Source organism: Periophthalmus magnuspinnatus, chromosome 20 (genome assembly GCF_009829125.3).
Source record: "Periophthalmus magnuspinnatus isolate fPerMag1 chromosome 20, fPerMag1.2.pri, whole genome shotgun sequence".
NCBI classification, from domain to species: Eukaryota; Metazoa; Chordata; class Actinopteri; order Gobiiformes; family Gobiidae; genus Periophthalmus; species Periophthalmus magnuspinnatus.
The window spans coordinates 23461472-23481876 of NC_047145.1; the positions used below are offsets into that span (position 1 = coordinate 23461472).

The 20405-nt window shown below is 45.9% G+C and overlaps 1 protein-coding gene across 1 annotated transcript; it reads left to right on the top strand.

Moving 5' to 3' along the window:
• The first annotated feature begins 615 nt into the window (after nt 1–615).
• LOC117388139 (protein 4.1-like) lies at nt 616–20203 on the top strand. Its single transcript, XM_055230309.1, has 26 exons — nt 616–671; nt 1349–1424; nt 3864–4025; nt 4488–4592; nt 4925–4967; nt 5780–5855; nt 9057–9187; nt 9303–9396; nt 9579–9666; nt 11017–11058; nt 12298–12450; nt 12560–12657; nt 12892–13064; nt 14829–14906; nt 15392–15508; nt 15576–15703; nt 16062–16106; nt 16542–16565; nt 16643–17050; nt 17185–17238; nt 17815–17901; nt 18043–18096; nt 19078–19119; nt 19402–19500; nt 19606–19686; nt 20085–20203. The coding sequence occupies exons 2-26, from the start codon at nt 1359–1361 to the stop codon at nt 20196–20198; spliced, it is 2562 nt and encodes an 853-aa protein (XP_055086284.1). The 5' UTR covers nt 616–671; nt 1349–1358; the 3' UTR covers nt 20199–20203.
• The last annotated feature ends 202 nt before the right edge of the window (nt 20204–20405 follow it).

The window sequence follows — 20405 nt, forward strand, 5'->3', positions numbered from 1 at the left end:
TTTGTGAGTCCAATTCCATTCCTGATGTAAGTCCCATTTGATCTCATGTCTGTGCGAAGCTGTTATTGATTTGATTTAACCTAGTTTAGTACTGGTTCAGACCTGGTTTGCTGCTGGTTTAGTCCTGGTTTAGTCATGGTTTAGTCTTGGTTTAGTGATGGTGTAGTCTGGTTTAATTCTGATGTAGTTCTGGTTTAGTCCTAGTTTAATTCTATAGTACTGGTTTAGTTCTGGTTTAGTTGTGGTTTAATTTTTCCTGATTCTGGTGTTTCTCTTGTTTTACATCTTGATCCAACCTGGACCTGGATTTGACATTGGTGAGTACTTGGTTCTGGTCTAGCACCAGGTTTAACTCTGGTTTAGCTCTGTTTTAGTCCTCCTTTAGCTGTAGTTTGGTCCTGCTTTAGTCATGGTTTAGTCCTGTTGCAATCCAGGTTTAGTCCAGGTATAGTCCAGGTATAGTCCAGGTGTAGTCCAGGTGTAGTCCAGATTTAGTCCTGCTGTAGTCCAGGTTTAGTCCAGGTTTTGGGGTTATATGAGTTGAATCGCTGATGGGACAGAACCTCTGCGTGGCACCTGCGCAGTGATGTCACTGCAGGGGCGCGGTGACGTCACGGCCGCTGCAGCAGTAGAGGAGCGCGAGGACGGAGCAGGCTGCACGCGCGCTGCAGGTATGGCAGGGGACAGTGCACGCTACTCGGGGTGTATGTAGGGCACCTGGGTTAGAGGTGAAACTGCGCGCTTATAACTGAGGACTTTGCATTGTTTCGGGTGTTTCCGCTGTCGGCGCCGCGCGGTACTGAAGCGGGGCAGGGAGGGTCCGGGGGCGCGCACACCGGCAGTCACAAGCACAAGCACGCAAACACCGTTGTCCCAGTGCAGTGTGACGTCAGTGCGCACCGAGGCGTCGGAGTTTCAGAAGAGGTTTGGGACTCTCGTCTTGGTCCGGTCCTGGTCTGGTCCTGGTTTCGTCCTGGTCTGGTCCTGGTCTCTGGGCAGGACTCTGATGGGCGCGTGCGCAGATGCATATGCAGAGCGCGTGTCCTCACAAGGATGTGCGCGCGTGGGGACAGATTTACGACACGAGCCAAAGAGCACAGTCAGCGATTTTAGAGGAGAGACACGAGCCAGGAGTAAAGGAGCAGAGGAGAGACTCAGTGGACCAGAGAAGAGGAACAGAGGAGAGGAGCAGAGGATGCAATGGAGAGGGGCACAGGAGAAGAACAGAGGAAAGGAGGAAAGGGTCAGAGGGGAGGAGCAGAGGAGAGAAGAGGGTCAGAGGAACAGAGAAGACGATCGGGAGAGCTGATGGATCATATTAATTCTTGGTCTGTTTTTCTCTCCACAGCCTCGTCACCATGGCAACAGAGTCAGAGGAGGCAGAGTCTTTGGTTGAAGCCACTGCCCACTCCACACCTTTAAAGGTAACCCCCGCCCCCTGCTCTTCAGGTCATGCCCAGGTCCTGTTTATGTTATAGTCCTGTATCACACTCACACTAGGCTTTTTGATCCATGCCATGCTCAAGTACAATTGCGTAGGGTTCTATGGCCCACTCTCACTAAACAACTCTGAGCCACAACCTGGTGATATTGTCACATGGCGCTTCTTGTTTACATGTCATGCAGCAGTGCCATCACTTTAAATATGTCCAATGACATGAAATATTTCTAAATTAGTGGTGTGCTTTGGCCCACCTCCTCCAACCGGGCCAAAGTCCCAACAGTCCTGTGCCTGGGCACGGTACGTTTGCACATACACTTGGGCAAATGTATTGTTCTTTATGTTTTATCCATGCTTGGGCACGGTTCAATTGGTTAGTATGAGTGCACCCTTTATTTCTCTTAACTTTACTGTTACAGTGGCACTGGCTCCTAACTGACCCCAGCTAATACATCTGGGACAGTGAAGTAGTGTCCTGAACTAAAGGATTATTCTTTTATCTTTGTCTTTAAATGAAAATATTGGGACGACAGGCCGCTGTTGCTCTGGTCACCACCAGCAACATTTACATGGCTTCAAATATTTGCGTCTTTCCCATACACTGTATAAACAGACATATCTATCTATCACCCTAGCCGTCCAGGTTCCAAACAAGATTTGGCTCCACCGACTCTGTTTCCAGTTCACTTTTATTGAAAAAAAATGTCACCCCTCTCTGTGTAACTTCTGCTGTCAGGTTCGTCATTCTGACCTTAAAATGTGGCAATTAACCCTCTCCGATTAACATGATCCTGGGGTCCCTAAATCAAGATATGAACAGTAAAGCACAACTAAGTAACTTTAGCGGTAGCCCTTCCCCTACAGGTCACTTGTGAGTATGCACTCGTAAACACTCGCCATTATTTTACTTTATTTTACACATAAGCTATCTTGTAAATATAGTGTGTACATGTTCTGTGAGGCTTGACAGTGGTAATGATGGTGGTGTAGATGTGGATGAAGTTGTTGAAAGTAAATAGAGCCACGGGCTGACTTTACATCAGGGGTAAAATTGCTCGTTGCTACGTTTAGACTGACTGACAATGCTGATTGCCAACAAATAACACATCTAGCTGCTAAAGAAGAAACATCAGTCTGTCAGTAACCCTGATGTGATAAGCGGTTTGATCACACACAAATGTGTTAACCCGGTTTGATGCTAAATGCAGAAGTTAGCCATAGTCAAATAGCACACCAGGGGTAAAAGTGCACATTGTTCTTGTATACACACAACTAACACTAGCTGCACATATCCTGCATGCAGATATAACTGCGTACTAAAGAAAACAATTATTCTAATTCCATAACTAGAACATTAATACCTTAAGTAATGCATATAAATCTTATGTGATCAATATCAATACAGATTTCCTCAAACGCCTTCTCCAGATTGACTCATGTGTGAGCTCTGGCCCTGTCTGATTCATGTTTTCTTTTCCTTGCATCCTTGGACAAAGGCTTTCTCCGTCTTTTAGCTGTTTGTGCCATGGCTGGCACCTCACAAATGAACACTGGACATTTATTCTTTAAGTGAACTGTGGACAGCGGGGGTAAGGTAGCTCCGTTACCTTTGTGTATCATGGATCTACTGTGTGTATATTGAAGTACCGTAAAACAATTTGTCTGTTGCTAGAACAGACTGAGAGTTGATCGCGAGTCGATGACGACTAAGTTGCATATCTGGTTTCTCCACTCAGAGACAGCTGGGGGAGCCAGCGGACACTTCAAACACCCCATCACCTTTGTAATCAGAGGAGGGATTTTGAAAGACATTAAATAAGTTAAAAATATTCTGCTTTAATAACTGACCAATCAGGTTCCTTCTTTCTCTGAGGTCACTGCCACTGGTGTTAGCAACGCCCCCTGCTAAACCAGCGGTGTGGGCAGGAAGAAGCGTTTACCTTCAACAGCCTCGCTCCTGATTGGTGCTTTGGTTGATGATACTCACATTTGAATTTTCCAAATATCGAACTCGGCTCCGGATTAGCTGCTATAACTGGCTTGATGAGCTTCATTTGGAGCCAAATACTGTGGTCTTTACTACTCAGATTTGACCAATGGATACTTTGCAGCTGAAAGAGGGGTTACGCTAACTGTAGGCACTGCTCTGTCTGAAGCTCAGTTGCTCAAGTTAGACAAGCTGACTTATTTTGAACTATAACTGTCACTCTCACCTTTTTGTTGAAACTCAACTCTTAAACAAGACCATAAATGCTTGTATTGATCACAGGCTCCTGAAAATGTGCTTTTTAAGTCCACTTTGTAATTGTGTATTTGTGTGTTTGAAAATGTGGCAAATGTGTGTCACCATGGAAACTGCTGAACATTGCTCCATAGACGTACATGCAGTCTGTATCTCATTTCTGATTGGTCACTGTTGCAGGGAGAGGTGTGTATTGGCAGCTCATTGGCCGATGACTCGTCCAGTCAGCAGTCCTCTGTGAGTCACCTGACCCGCTCTCCTCCAGTCAGAGCGCTCAGCTTCAGGACCATGCAGTGTCGAGTCACGCTATTAGACGGATCCATCTTCACCTGCGTCCTGGAGGTGACTGCTCCTCCTCTACACAGTCTGCCCTTCCTCTACACCATCTGCCCCTCCTCTGCACCATATGCCCCTTCTCTGCACCATCTCCTCCTCTTCTGCACCATCTCCTTCTCTTCTGCAACATCTCCTCTGCATCCTCTGCGCCATGTTGCCCTCTCTTCCCCTGCTCTTTTCCTCTGGCTCTCTCCTCTGCTTCTCTCCCCCTGCTTCCTCCTCTGTTTTCTCCTCCTCCTCTGCTCCTCTGACCCTCTCCTTCTCTGTCCTCCTCTCTGCTCCTCTGACCTCATCTCCTCTACCTCTCCTTCCCTCCTCGTCTCCTTTGACCTTCTCCTTTGTACCATTTGACCTCCTCCTCCCCTCCTTTGCTCTACCTCTGCTCCTCTGACCCCCTCCTTTGCTCTTTTGACCTCTCCTCTGCTCCTTCTTTCCTCCTTCTGACCTCCTCTTCTGTGTCTCTCACAGAAGCGTTCTCGGGGGTTGCTGTTGTTTGAGAAAGTTTGTGAACACATGAACCTTTTGGAGCGGGACTATTTTGGACTTCACTTCAGAGACCAGGAGAACAACAAGGTATGGTACCTGTCTGCACCTGTCTGCACCTGTTTGACCCTTCACCTGACAGTTAAGTGGCAGATTGTAGGAAAGACAGTTGAGAAGAAAAGTACCAAAATACAGGAAGTAGCGGTGAGTTGTAAAGCAGAATCCCTCTGAATACATGGAAAACTCCATCCAAATGCAGGGATAATGTGCACACAACTTTTTTCTGACAGTTTAAACTTTCATTTAACTAAATAAAGGTGTTGTCATTTATTTTTATTAGTCCCCCATGACTATTGTATAATTTAGACTTGAATTTAGATTTTGGCCTTTTTGAAGTTTGAACTCTCACTGTGTCTAAACAGAACTGGCTCGATCCGGTCAAAGAGATGAAGAAACAAGTGCGAGGTAAGTCCTGGTTTAGTTCTGCTGTAGTCTTGCGGGTAGTCCTGCCGTAGTCCTGCTGTAGTCCTGGTTTAGTCCTGCTTTAGTCCTGCTGTAAATCCTGGTTTAGTCCTAGTTTAATCCTCATTTAGTCCTGGTTTAGTCCTGGTTTAGTTCTGCTGTAGTCCTGCTGGTAGTCCTGCTTAGTCCTGCTTAGTCCTGCTTAGTCCTGCTTAGTCCTGCTTAGTCCTGGTTTAGTACTTGTTCAGTCCTGGTTCAGTCATGCTTTAGTCCTTGTTTAGTAATGGTTCAGTCCTGCCTTAGTCTGCCTTAGTCCTGCTTTTAGTCTTGGTCCTGACCTGGTCTTGGTCTGGTTCAGTCGTGGTTTAGTCCTGGTCCTGATCTGGCCTTGGTCTGGTGTAGTCCAGGTTTAGTCTTAGTTTAGTGCAGGTTCAGTCCTCCTTTAGTTCAGGTTTGGTCCTGGTTTAATTCTGCCTTAATCCTGCTTTAGTCCTGGTTCAGTCCTTGTTTAGTCTTGGTCCTGGCCTCCTCTTGGTCTGGTTCAGTCCTGCTTTCGTCATGGTTTAGAGCATCTTTTGTCCTGGTTTAGTCCTGACCTGGTCTTGGTCTTGTCTAGTCCTGGTCTAGTCCTGGTCTAGTCCTGGTCTAGTCCTGGTTTAGTCCTGGTTTAGTCCTGGTTCAGTCCTTGTTCAGTCCTGGTTTAGTCCTAGTTTAGACCTAGTTTTGTCCTGGTTTACTCCTGGTTCATTCCTGCTGTAGTCTTGATTTAGTCCTGGTTTAGTCCGGGTCCTGACCTTGTCTTGGTCTGGTTTCAGGAGTCCCGTGGAGCTTCTGGTTCAGTGTAAAGTTCTACCCTCCTGAGCCAGCGCAGCTGTCAGAGGATCTGACCAGGTACAACCTGACCTTTGACCTCTAACCTCTGAACCCTAAACCCATCTAACCTTAAACCTAACCTACCTGACCTCTGACTGCTAAACTCTAATCCTAATCTGACCAGGTAAAAATCTGTATAGTCACCCCGAAGCCTTTGCCTGTTAAATCCAGCCTGTTTGTTTTTTTTCACTACTAAATCAAGCAACGAACATTAATAACAGACCAACCAGGCCCTTTGTTCCCTGAGCTCGCTCTTGCTAGCCTCAGCTACAGGTTTGATTGAAAGTGTTGCTAAGCATCCAACCCAAGCCAAACCAGCAGAGTGCGGGAAGAGGCGTGTACCTTCAACTACCTTGCTCCTGATTGGTTCTTTGGTTTCACGCTCAGATTTTTATATGCTATAATTGATAGTCTTTTTGAGCATCAGTTTGAGCCAAACGCTGTGGATGACGTCATACTCCCATAGTCCACTTCTTTAAACAGTTTATGACCAGAACCAAACACATTCGTCCAATAAGATTTGTTTTTAGATGCATGTGAGGCAAAGGAGCTCATTGGTTCTCTCCATTCTGATTAACAGAGTTTAGAGCTTTGCTCAGAAATCCGCCATGTCTGTCATGCCCATCTCTACTGACCCCTCTGACCATATTTCAGATAACACACGATGAAAAGTAGTCGGCATCAGTGGTCACTACTTTTAGAAAAACAATGTGCGGAGGCTGGTCTTTAACTGGACACAACACAACTGAATGAAATCATAGAAGCGCTGGTTTATCGCACTATTGATCACTGATTATGAATAAAACACTAAATAAACCATTGCTGTATAAAGTTGCTTGTGTTAGCCGCTTAAACTAGCTTGAGTTAGTAGTGAACAAGGGCTTACAGGCTTTGGGGGACATTTGGAGACAGCCAGTGTTATACCCACAACAATATAATTAGTAGTCGCAGGTTCTGTACATATCTCCTCAAACAGGTGAGAATGGGTGAACTTTGGCTCCATTGACTCTCGCTCCATTTCACTTTCTACTGAAAAAACATTGCCCCTCTCTCTGCAACTGCTGCTGTCAGACTTGTCATTTTGGTCTTTAAAATGTTTCTATTAACTCGCTCTACATGAGTTTGGAGTTTTTATTTTTGTTCATAAATCAAGAATCAAGACTTTTTTGTCCCTAAATCAAGATATGAACATTCCTAACAGACCAATCAGGTCCCTGCTAGGGATGGGACAATGTACGATAATATAATATATAAAAAAAAGGTCCGCAGTTAATCGTTCGTGGCATTTTTTAATAATCGTGATAACCGTTATATTATTATATATTATTATTATTATATATTATTATTATTATAATCGCCTTTAGGGCACCAGACTGCCTCATGTTTGCAGTCTCAACACAATGTTTAGATGTTAGTTCTGGTGTTTGCCCACGAGGGGGGGCCTCTGTCATAGCAATGACACTTGTAGCTTCTGTGCTTATCGCTGTCTGAACTATATTCTGCCAGATATCAACAATAAACAAAGTCTGATCCATAACTCTCCACAGGAACATGCCAGAGCGCGCCTCACCCATGCACACAGATGAGACCCTAATGTGTATACATCTTATATTTTTACCTACAATAATGCAAACTGCAGAACAAAACAACACCTTTCAAACGATAGACAAATGAAGTCTAATTCATACAGCTGAACACAAATGTGCCAGAGCGCATAGTCCGAATGCACACTATGTGCACAGAAGCAACATGAACGATTACACATGATATATTTTACCTACAATTAAGTCAATAGCAGAATAAACTACACTTACCGATCGAGAACAGCATCCAATCCATCAAAAAATAAGGTCCTCTACTCCTGAGTCCACTGTGGGATCTTTACTCTTTGCCATGAACCGCTCCAGGTCAGAGATGCCTCTAGTTTAACTTGTACAAACATCCACAGTGTCCTCGATCACGTACTCCCTTTGTTTTGTCCGTTTCATCATGTTTGAAAGGCAAAACAACAGTGCGTAAAATGCGCCATTATGCACAGATTTCTGCATCCACTTGGCTTCGGCTGTGTCCCAATTTCGCCAAAGTGCCTTAAATGCATCGTTCTAAGTGTTTGTTGACAGACACTTGTGTTACTTCCGGCGTGACAAGAGCTGTCCCATTTCGACAAAATGGCAGCTACACTGACGAATACACATTTTCTTCCGGGCACGTCTATTTACGGAAAACCATGGCATGTGATACGTCGTCGTGTTCCGATGCTCATTGGCTGTAAGGAGAAAACGTCACTAAATGTGTGTAATGTAATTGATTGATTGTACAAGGGAGAGAGAGTGGGGCGTAAACTTTCAGTCATCTGTAGCACTGATTCGCTGTCTGGGGCTCCAGTAACCCACAACCCCCACCTTATTGGCCAACATTGGTGTCAATCAGAAGCTAACGTGTGTGTTTAGCACTGAGGAGCAACGTTGGTGCTGTCAGAAGTTTATTATGCCTGAAATCGACAAAAGAAATGCAAAGAAGTGATGGAGCAGATTTCATATTTGGAGTACTTTCCTGCAGCAGATTGGACATGGAGGATCTTATTTTGTGGACATAATTTTTTGCCTGGATTATATTCTCTGGACCTGTACCGAACGAATGAGACCAACTTTGTGGGAATATGTTGATGTTTGACAGAATCAGAGCCGTCAAAGCTAAGTGAAGTCCAAATCCATATTTGTGACTTTTCTGTAAAAACATCTTTCCTGTCAACACTGTGGTGATTGCAGGTGAGGATGGTTTATATAATATTCAGAAAGACGAGCGCCGTAGCTTTCATTTGATGTGTAGATTGTTTGTGTGGGTGACGCAGAAGTGTATGTACATTGCTGTAAATTTGTAAAGTAGGCCCGGGCCGTCGGAATGTTAACAGGTTAATAATTATCGTGATAATATCGTTAATCGCGATTATTTTGGCCACAATAATCTTGAGTCTAAATTTGAATATCGTCCCATCCCTTGTCCCTGCTTTTCCCAAGGTTGCTCTTGCTAGGGTTATCAACAGATTTGATTGACAGCATTGCTAAAAGAAATGGTGCACCTTTAACACCTTCGGTCCTGATTGGCTATTTCCAAATAGAGCAGTGGGCTCCAGACTAGACGCTATAACTGCTAGGCTTGATGTTTATCCAATTTATGATGAGGTGTGGTTATACCTCTCTTTCTGTTTTTGCCCCCCAGGTACCACTTGTGTCTGCAGCTTCGTGATGACATCGTCTCTGGGCGTCTCCCCTGTTCTTTTAACACGGCTACAGTCTTAGGAGCCTACACCGTCCAATCAGAGCTGGGCGACTTCAGCCAGTCAGAGCATGGTAACACAGATGGCCTTCCACACTCCTATATCCCAGTGTGTCAGATGCCCTCCCTGTGTGTTGCCCTCTCTGTGTGCCAGATTGCCTCACATGCCCTCCCTCTCGGTCTTTTCAGATGAGGGGTGGAACTATGTGGCTGACCTCAGTTTTGCTCCGAATCAAACTAAAGAAATGGAGGAAAAGATCATGGAACTGCACAAAAAACTCAGGTCTGAACTATGATTAAACCAGGACTGAACCAGAATTTTACTAGGACTAAACCAGGACTAAAACAGGACTTAATCTGATTGCCTGAGCGTCTGTCGATCCTGTTCTCTGATTGGCTGACAGTCTTTCTCCTGCTCTCTGATTGGCTGCTTTCTCTCTGCTGCTCTCTCATTCACGTTTTCAGGGGCATGTCTCCATCTGAGGCTGAGAGTCATTTTCTGGAAAATGTGAAGAAGCTGTCGATGTATGGAGTCGACCTGCACCACGCTACTGTATGTACTACACCTGACGCACATATCTCACCTGTCACACCCTCCGCTGTCACAGTCACCTGTCACACTCAGACGTGCTATCTGATCTGCACCACGCCACTGTATGTAATACACCTAACGCACATGTCTTACCTGGTGCACCTGTCACATTTGTTTCACCTGTCACTCACAATTACTATATGTGAACTACACAACCCTACAGTCAAATGTGACCTGCACCATTCCACTGTATGCCCTCTTTCCCCGCGATCACTTCTGGTAGCAACAGATTTGATTGACACCGTTGCTAAGGGCCTGCCCCCTGCCAAACCATTGAGGGCGAGAATGGGTGTTACCTTCAACACACTTGGTCTTGATAGGCTCATTGGTTGCTATGATACTCGCCGTCGGCTTTCCAAATCTGGAACTATGCTCCAGATTAACCAGTATGAATGCTGGCCTTGATGAGCTTCATATAGATCGAATGCTGCAAGTGACGTCACATGCATTTAGTCCACTTCTTTATTCACCTTATTCTGGAAGTTGCCATGGGTGCAACCACTATCATTTGTCTTGTATTGTTTGGGGCTGTTGATCTTTACAGCAAAGAAGTTCTATAGCAGGGGTGTCAAACTCAATTACACCGAGGGCCACATCAGCGAAATGGTTCGTGTCAAATTTGCAAGGACATAAAAAAATATGTCTGTGTAATTGTGTAACTTCTGCTAAACTGACATTTTAACATGACATACATTTAAATTTACCTTGTTGTGGGCCACATAAATTGACATGGCGGGCCGCATTTGGCACTGGGGCCTTGAGTTTGACACATGTGTTCTATAGGGACTACAGAGCTGTTTTAAAGCCTCCAGAGAGTCGGTGCAGTGTTGACTTGTTGGTCATATGAACATTTAGCATTTTACACAAATCAACCTACTTTATATCATATTTTAGCTGCAAAACTTTTCCCAAATTGAAATGAATGAGATTCCCACTTAACCAGAAGTGCCACCACAATGAAAGCACAGTTTAGCCGCATTTAGTGGGCGGGGCGGAATGAGGTCAATACAGTCTATGAAGAATTATCCAGGTCTCACTGCTGATCCATGGACAGAGTCAGGATCATCCGTGTTTGCACTCACAATGTCTTTGTGTTTCTGCCGCCCCCACCCACCCCCTCTTTGATCCCTGTCTCACCCCACTCCCTGTTCTTTGCCCCCCCCCCCCCTCCCCCAACCCCAACCCCCCACTCTCTGCTCACTGTCTCATTCCCCCACTCTCTGCTCCTTTTATCTCTCACCTGTCTCACCTGTGTACTCTACTCCCTTCCTATGGACTCCAATATGCTCCTCCCCCTCCTCTGGCACACAGATGGTTGGAAGCAGAGTCGAATGTTTATCGACCAAAACTGAGGTAAGTTTAAACTGGGGGTATTAAGCAAAATCCATTTTTGGAGCTATCTGCCATGTTAAAGTTGTTCCCTCATCAAAAACATGCCTGAAGAAATTTTAGATTCAGTATTTGTCAGTATTTGTCAGTATTTTAGTGATCTCTCTTGGGCCCTAATCAAAACCCTCCATACATTTAACTCTAAGATTCTGCAGTTCTCTGCCCACAAGCCTATGTCATCCATTCTCCCACATGACAATTATCCATAAATATACAAAATCATGACAGAAATTTGTACACTACAATTTGACAAGCGTAATGCGATGTGCCGTAGTTTCATTAGCGAGATACACCGTGATTGTATTGTGATAGCCCTGTGAAGGGGGAGTGACTTAGCACAGGGATCAAAGGGAGGCGGAAGTGAAACTTATAAAAAATGTTAATATGTTGTTTTCTGCGAACATAGCGTTTTCAAAACAATAAAGATAACATGGTGATCTAAATATGCTATGTCTTAGAAGCTATACCCTAAAGAAGTAATTTGCTCTTTAATAGTCCTGTACCTGATTTTTTCCTTGTATTCTTTCAAGTATCTTGGAGTCTTGTTCATGAGTGGGGGAAGGATGGAGCGTGAGTTTGACAGGCAATCGGTGCAACGTCTGTAGTGATGCGGTTGCTGTATCGGACTGTTGTGGTGAAGAAGGAGCTCCAAAGGCAAAGCTCTCGATTTACCTGTCAAATGACATTTGTGCGTTAGCATTCTAGTTGTTGTTAGTTTTACCACTCTGGTCTCTGACAGTTGTGAAACACGCTTGTAAACACATCGTAGTGAATAACTAGGATACTCAGAATGCATAAGGTTAGTGAGGAATAACTTTGGACCACTGAAAAGGGTTTAAAATGAAATATCAATCAATCATTGATTGATTGATTGATAAAATGAAATAGTTCTATTTTTCACCTTTTTAGTTTGAACAGTTCCCCTCAAACCACAGAGTTGGCGGATCTATTCCTGATACTGCCTGCTGTTGTGTCCTTGAGCACGACACTCCCCCTGCTGCATGTGTGTTTGTAATTGGCCCTCTCTCCACAAGGGGGTGGAACTTCTCACCATTCTACTGTGATTGGCCCTCTTTCCACATGGGGACAAGCTTTTTCACCCTGCTGCTCTGTGATTGGGCAGGACTCAGGAGGTGGGCCTTCTACCCCTTGTGCTCTGTGATTGGTCAGGACTTCTCATCCTTCTGCTCTGTGATTGGTCAGGACTCGGGGGGCGTGGCTATCATGCTGGGTGTGTGCAGTAGCGGTCTCCTCGTTTACAGAGACCGGCTTCGGATTAACCGCTTCTCCTGGCCCAAAGTCCTCAAGATTTCCTACAAGAGGAACAACTTCTACATCAAGGTCCGGCCTGGAGAGGTGAGACCAGGACTATAACCAGACTGGACCAGGACTGGACCAGGACTACAGAGAGTTCTGCAGGATCTGAGCAGGTCTAGAAGAGGATCTAAACCTGTTGTCATTGCAGATGGAGCAATTCGAGTCGATTATCGGGTTCAAACTCCTGAATCACAGAGCGGCCAAACGCCTCTGGAAAGTCTGTGTGGAACACCACTCATTCTTCAGGTACCAGACCAGGACTAAACCAGGAATAAACCGGGACTGAAACAGGACTAAACTAGGACTAAGCCAGGAATGAACCAGGACTGAACAAGGACTAAACTGGGAATAAACCGGGACTGAAACAGGACAAAACTAGGACTAAGCCAGGACTGAATCAGGTCTAAACCGGGCTTAAACCAGGACTGAACCAGGACTAAACCAGAATTGAACCAAGACTAAACCTGGTCTCTGCCTCAGGTGTGTGTCTCCTGAAGACCCTCCAAAGAAGTTCAGTCTAGGGTCTAAGTTCCGGTACCAGGGCCGGACTCAGGTCCAGAGCCGCAGAGCCAGCGCCCAGATCCACCGGCCCGCACCACATTTCCCACGAAGCATCAGCAAACGGAGTATGCTCAGTCGCAGCCTGGATGGAGGTATGTAGTTATGTAACAGTTAAAAATTTTGATTATTATAGAAACAAATCTTGTATCTCATTGAATCACAGAAAAGAAATTCTTCCAGCACTTTTGTTTGTGTACTGGAGTATGGAGATATAATGCACATGCAGACTTCAGCCTCTACATTAAGCCTTTAGACTCACTCTTTCACTCAGCCCTTCGTTTCATAACAGGTGATGTATTTAAAACCCATCATCATTCACTCCATGAAAAAGTAGGTTGGCCATCGCTGTGTCAGAAGAGAACAACACTGTATAAAATCACTGCATAACATGTATTTATAAGGGACTACGACGATAAACTGAATTTGTTTGTTGAACTTTGATACGGGAACTTTTAATACAAAATACATGATTGTCTAGGTGTAAAAGCTCGCCGCACTAGAACTGGAATAAGCAAAAAGGCTTTTGGTCATTTTGCTTCCAAAAAATGGAACACATTTCAAGAACATGCAAAACTGGTGCCACAAATACATTTTAATAATCTGGTGATAAACATTTATACTCACACTTGCTCCTGTTTTTAATGTTTTAGATGGACCTATGCAGTTATTTGTTTTGTTTGTTTTGTCAGGGTGCTCAGGAAAAAAAGTCTGAGTACTCTCACACATTCCTGTTTTCCAGATTAATTAAATGAAATAACCAGAAACATTTGATCAAACAGCCTGGTCAGGATCTGAGCCAGGATCCTGGTCAACACTTAGTTGGATCCTTCTCCGGATTAAGTTTGTCAAACATTTTGAAAATGAGATACTAATTGATACTAAAACTATTACCGGTACTGAAACTTTCCTGAACAGTTTCATCTTGGTTTTATCAGAACTAGTGTAAGACCACATTGTGTAATAAACTAATACTATTATTTAGTATTAAAATGGCAGTATTGTCTAAAAGAGGGCTTTTATAATTTGGGCATCAAAACAAGTGTTGGGTTTGTTCTTAAGAATGGAAATTGAGTTTGAAATTTTAGTATTATGAGAACACTAGTCCAGACTGGTATGACTCCAGTTTTTTGAATGTACAGTTGAATGTTTTGGCTCTAACATCTTAAAGTAGTAGTAGTAGTAGATTCAATGTAGAGAAGGTTTCAGTGGTTTCTTCTGGACACTGTTTTTGCGATCGAGATGTTTCAGCTACAGAAACCATTTTATATTTGGTAGTCAGGTACCAGTACTTAACGATGTGACAGGTGAGACAGCCAACACACAATAGAGGCATAACGACTTTAGACTGTATATATAAATGGACATAGAATTAGCATTGACATTTTGTCAGACACCTGCTTTACATGTTTTGGTTCCTTCCTGTAGCCTGTTTTGGCTCCTTCATGTGATGGTGTAGTGATGTGTCTTGTAGGCTACTTTACTTGTTTTTTTCAGACAGTATGGGAAACTTACATTCCCTTAGTCCACTTCTTTATACAGTCTATGATAATGACCCATAATGACGTTAGCTGTAAACTAGGGCACTGTAGTTTTGGGGCTGGACTTAAACTCAGAGGAGGTTAAAGCACAATCCAGCTCCATCAAATGTAAAATTCTCATAATGTTGCCTATAAGTAAACTGACAACCAGTTATATAGAGTTAATACAGTTTAGTTTTTACACTAAACAAACATTATGTCACACTTCTGCTCAAACTCTAACCTCATGTGCAGACTCTGAGCTCTGATTGGCTGGTGGAAGTTAACCTTGCCTCTGATTGACTGGTGGAGGGTAACTTTGCCTTTGATTGGTTGCAGCCTCCAGACCCAGCTCGTCTGTGATTGGTTCTCCAATCAGTACTCTGTCTCTCAGAGCCAATGATGTATCTCGCCCAGGTAGCCCCGCCCCTGCAGTTGCTGTGCTCTGATTGGCCGATGGGCTGTTTTTATTTTTCATCATTTTATATTTTTATTTTTGCAGTGACCTCTGACCTCTGACCTCTGACCTCAGAGCAGTGTTTGACTCAAACACTGCACATGCTTCATTTGATTTCCCTTCACCTGATTGGCTGTTTCCTGTAGTTGCCTTCTGATTGGCTCAGAGCCTGGCTGCTGTCAGCTGATTGGCTGCTCATGTTTTTACTTTTTTTTTTTTTGTTCGTTATATTTGTGTTTAGGATAAAAAATTGATGGGACCTTTGAGTGAGTCAAGAGCTTGGTGCTGCACTCTGATTGGCTCGGTGCCTTGGTGCTGTGCTCTGATTGGCTCAGATGCTCAGTGCTGCTCTCTAATTGGCCCAGTATCTTGGTGCTGTGGTCTCATTGGCTGCTGGCTGCCTTTACACCTGTTTATTGTTTGTGTGTTTTTGTTTATTTTAAAGACATGGGGCGGGACCTTTATGCTGCGTCCAGAGCCATCGCCGGCAGTGACCTCATTGCCGCGGTAACCACAGATGAGTCTGTCATCATAGTAACCACCGAGGAGAGGGTGGAGCCAGGTGGGGACTGGATCACAGAGCAGATATACAACATCTGAGCCTAGCTCACCTCAAGACTGTTTTTCAGAAACACAGAAGGAGGCAGAGTCTGTGCAGAAAGAGGAGCCTCCACAGGAAGAGGAGGAGCCTGAGAGCATAGGGGTGGAACCTGAAGAGGTGTGGCAGAGCCCACCCACTCAAAGGCAGGACACAAAGGTGAGCCCAGCTGGACTGGAGGTTAATATTTGCATCTAAATTCTTCAGTACACACCACATCTAAACATGAATGTACTGTTTATGCGTGTGTGAGAGATCAGGATATATATAAATATATAAGGACATGTATACAGTGGTCCCTCGTTTATTGCGGGGGTTATGTTCTAAAAATAACCAACATTAGGCGAAATCCACGAAGTAGTCAGCTTTATTTTTTACAATTATTATATATATTTTAAGGCTGTAAAATCCCTCACCACACACTTTATACACTTTTCTCAGACAGGCATTAACATTTTTTCACATTTTTCTATTGTTTAAACACTTCTCACTTAAACTGGATAAAACTGCATTTCAGACGGAGCTTAGTGACACTGTGGACCAAGAACTCTCCAACACTGAGGTACGTGGTTTAGTCCTGGTTTAGACCTCGTTTGGTCTTGGTTTAGACCTGGTTTAGTCCTGCTTTAGACCTGGTTTAGACTTAGTTTAGTCCTGGTTTAGACCTGGTTTAGACCTGGTTTAGACCTGGTTTAGACCTGGTTTAGTCCTGGTTTAGTCCTGGTTTAGAGCTGGTTTAGACTTAGTTTAGTCCTGGTTTAGACCTGGTTTAGACCTGGTTTAGACCTGGTTTAGACCTGGTTTAGACCTGGTTTAGACCTGGTTTAGTCCTGGTTTAGACCTGGTTTAGACTTAGTTTAGTCCTGGTTTAGACCTGGTTTAGACCTGGTTTAGTCCTGGGTTAGTCCTGGTTTAGTCATGGTTTAAACCTGGTTTAATCCTGGTTTAGTCCTGGTGTAGTCCTGGTTTAGAATAATTTCCTGTTGTTGTGTTTCAGTCGGACGAGGACCTGAAGACCCAGGTGAGTCCAGACCTGGTCTTTACACAGGTTTTGTACATTTAATTTGCTTCATGCCACTATTCCACTACTCCTCACAGGACACCCTGGGCAGCCCATACGAGGCCCAAAACCAGACCCAAAACCAGACCCAAAACCAGACCCAAAACCAGACGCAAAACCAGACCCAAAACCAGACCCAGGTCCAGATGCGGTCTCAGGTCCGGTCTGAGGCCCGGTCTGTGTCGGCTCTGAGAAGGTCCTTCCTGGAGGAGGGATCCCCCAGCAGAGGGCTCTCGGAGTGGGACAGACGCCTGGCCTCCTCCCCTGTCCGGCTCCGGGATGACTCCCCCATGATTGCCCCCTTGGACCCAGAGGAGAACCAGGACCAGAGATTAGAACAGGGACCAGACCAGGGACCAGACCACAGACCAGACCACAGACCAGACCATGGATCAGACCAGAGCCAGGAGGAAACCCAGGGTGGACCAAAGGACACTCACCTGGAGGTCAGTGGCTTTATATCCCCTCTGACTGTGCCCATGGGCAACATACTTGTGTGAGGGTTAGACGCTGTAGCAGCCTCTGTCTCTCTGCCCCAGGGCGGCTGTGGAGAAACACATTTAACTCTGTGTGATTTCAGAATGGAACCGAGAGGAACCACTCCCCCATGATAGAACCTCTAGAGCCAGAGCAGGTGAGCATCCTCTGCTCCTCTGACCCTCTCCTCTGCACTTCTGGCCCTCTCCTCTGCTCCTCTGACCCTCTCCTCTGCACTTCTGGCCCTCTCCTCTGCTCCTCTGACCCTCTCCTCTGCTCCTCTGGCCCTCTCCTCTGCTCCTCTGCCCCTCTCCTCTGCTCCTCTGCCCCTCTCTTCTGCTCCTCTGCCCCCCTCCTCTGCTCCTCTGGCCCTCTCCTCTGCACTTCTGGCCCTCTCCTCTGCTCCTCTGACCCTCTCCTCTGCACTTCTGGCCCTCTCCTCTGCTCCTCTGACCCTCTCCTCTGCTCCTCTGGCCCTCTCCTCTGCTCCTCTGCCCCTCTCCTCTGCTCCTCTGCCCCTCTCTTCTGCTCCTCTGCCCCCCTCCTCTGCACATCTGGCCCTCTCCTCTGCACTTCTGGCCCTCTCCTCTGCTCCTCTGCCCCTCTCCTCTGCTCCTCTTGCCCTCTCCTCTGCTCCTCTGACCCTCTCCTCTGCACATCTGGCCCTCTTCTCTGCTCCTCTGTCCCTCTCCTCTAACCCTCTCCTCTGACACCCTTATTGTTTTGTTTTTAGGTGGATTTTGAGATGTCTCCTGAACTCAGCGCTCTGCTTCGATCTGACCGAGACCAGAATGTGATGAGAGAACTCAACCTCCTCAAGGTAGACCCCTCAAAAACTGGTTTAGATCTTTACACTGGTTCAGATCCTCTTTAAACCAGTTCAGATCCTTATCTAACTAAGGTCAGATCTGGTTTGGATCCTTACAGTCTGGTTCTAATCCTGGTCTGGTCCTGTTTTCAGACCTCGGAGAAGGTAGAGCGAATCTTCTTGGCGCCGGAGTCATGTGACACTCAGGTACAGACCCCGCCCCCTGTGCTGCATGCTAATGCACTAACGCTAACACAGGAATTAAGCGATGAGGAGCTGAGCGACAGTGATGACTTCAGCGATGATGTCAGCGATGATGTCATAAGCGTCCTGGCACAGGTCGCCGTCGATGATGCCCTGGACGCCGCCGTGACCGAAGCCAACGAGGCTAATGTGCCTAACGAAGCTAATGTGGCTAATGAGAGGCCGGCGCTGCAGCGTTCTGAGTGTTTCTATGACGACGAGCAAGAAACAGTCAATCAAGACACAGACAGTGAGGATCAGGACCAGGAGGTAAAACCAGGTCCAAAACCTGATCCCAGACATGGACCTGCTCTAGCCCTCTTTCAGTCCTGCACCTCCTCCTAGAACATTTCAGACCCATCCAGACCGGTTCTGATCCTCCTCTAGAGCAGTTCAGATCCTTAAACCTGGTTGAGATTCTCCTGAGTCCTGTTGTTCCCCACAGAGCAACCTCCTCCGCCTCTCCTCCTCTTCCTCAGCCTCTCTTCCCTCTCCTCCTCAGCTTCTCATCCTCCTTAGTCTCTCCTCCTCAGCCACCTCCTCCTCTTCAGCCGCTCCTCCTGAGTCTCTCCTCCTCCTCCTCTTCCTCCTCTTCAGCCTCACCTCTTTCTTGTCCTCATTCTCCTCTTCAGCGTCTCATTGTCCTCCTCTTCCTCTTTCTCCTCTTCAGCCTCACCTCCTCCTCAGCCTCTCCTCTTCATCTTCAGCCTCTCCTCCTAAGCCTCTCCTGCTCTACCTCCTCCTCTTTTGCCTCTCCTCCTTGTCGTCCCTCCTTTTCCTCTTCTCCTCACCATCTCCCCCTCCTTGTCCTCCTCCTCTTCAGCCTCTCCTCCTCTCTACCCCTACACATCGGTTAATCTTCTTTGATTTAAATCCTTTCTTTTTGCAGTGTCACCTTTTACAGACAGCAGACTACTCATTTTTACATTTCTGTGATTCTTCCAGGTTCCAGTAGTGAGACAGACCCTGACCTATGAACCTTTGGAGGTAAGACCTTGTTTAGTTCCTGGTTTGGTTCTGGTTTAGTCCTGGTTTAGTCCTGGTTTAGTCCTGGTTTAGTCCTGGTTTAGTCCTGGTTGAGTCCTGGTTGAGTCCTGGTGTAGTCCTGGTGTAATCCTGGTCCTAGTGTAGTTGTGGTTAGTCCTGGTTTGGTCCTGGTTCAGTCCTGGTTCAGACATGGTGTGGTTCTGCTGTAGTTCTGGTCCTGGTGTAGTTCTGGTTCAGTCCTGCTTTAGTCCTGATACAGTTCTGTTTTTTTTTTTGTTCCAGAGGAAACCGGACTCTGGACTTGGATCTGGTCTGGTCTTGAGTTCTCAGACCTTCACGTCAGAAACCGCAGTCTCCACGGCAACGACACACATCACCAAGGTGCACAGGGAGGGCATTTGTCACACAGGAGGGTGGGAGGGCATCTGACACAAGGGGAGGGCATCTGACACACAGGGAGGGCATCTGACTCTTTTCTTTTCTCAGATGGTGAAAGGGGGCGTGTCTCAGACCAGGATTGAGAAGAGGATCGTGATTTCAGGAGCGTCTGAGATCGACCAAGACCAGGTAAAGTCTTAACCCTAACCCTGAGCTCAGACCAGAACTATAACCTTACTAACATTTTGTCAGGTATTTACTTGTTACATTCCCCACAAATCTCATAGTTTAAAGTCATAGTTTAGTCCTAGTTCTGTCCCGGTTTAGTCCCAGTTTAGTCCTGGTTCAGTCCTCTTTCAGTCTCGGTTCAGTCCTGGTTAAGTCCTGATTCAGTTCCAGTTCAGTTCTGGTTTAGTCCTGGCTTTGTCCTGGGTCTGTCCTGATTTAGCACTCGTTTAGACCTGGTTTAGTTCTGGTTTAGTCCTTGTTCAGCCCTGTTCAGTTCTGGTTTAGTCTTGGTTCAGGTCTGGTTTAAAACTGGTTTAGTCCTGGTCTAGTCCTGGTTCAGTCCTGGTTTATTCCTGTAGGCTGTAGCAGAGGTTCTGTCTGAGACCCGGCGCCTGCACCCAGATCTGGACTTGACCCGGGTCGTGGTCCACAAAGAGACTGGGTTCGGTCCTGATCATTTGACCGAGCCCTGATGATGTCACAGGTAATGCAGGCTGCTGATTGGCTGACAGGACTGCACGGCTTCTACCTGAGATCACCTCTGCCTGCACATGCTCAGTTTGGTCCTGGTTTAGTCCAGACATGGTTTAGACATGCTTTAGACCGGGTTTACTCCTTGTTTTCACCTGCTTTAGACCTACTTTAGTCCTGATTCGGTCATGCCTTACTTGTGGTTTAGT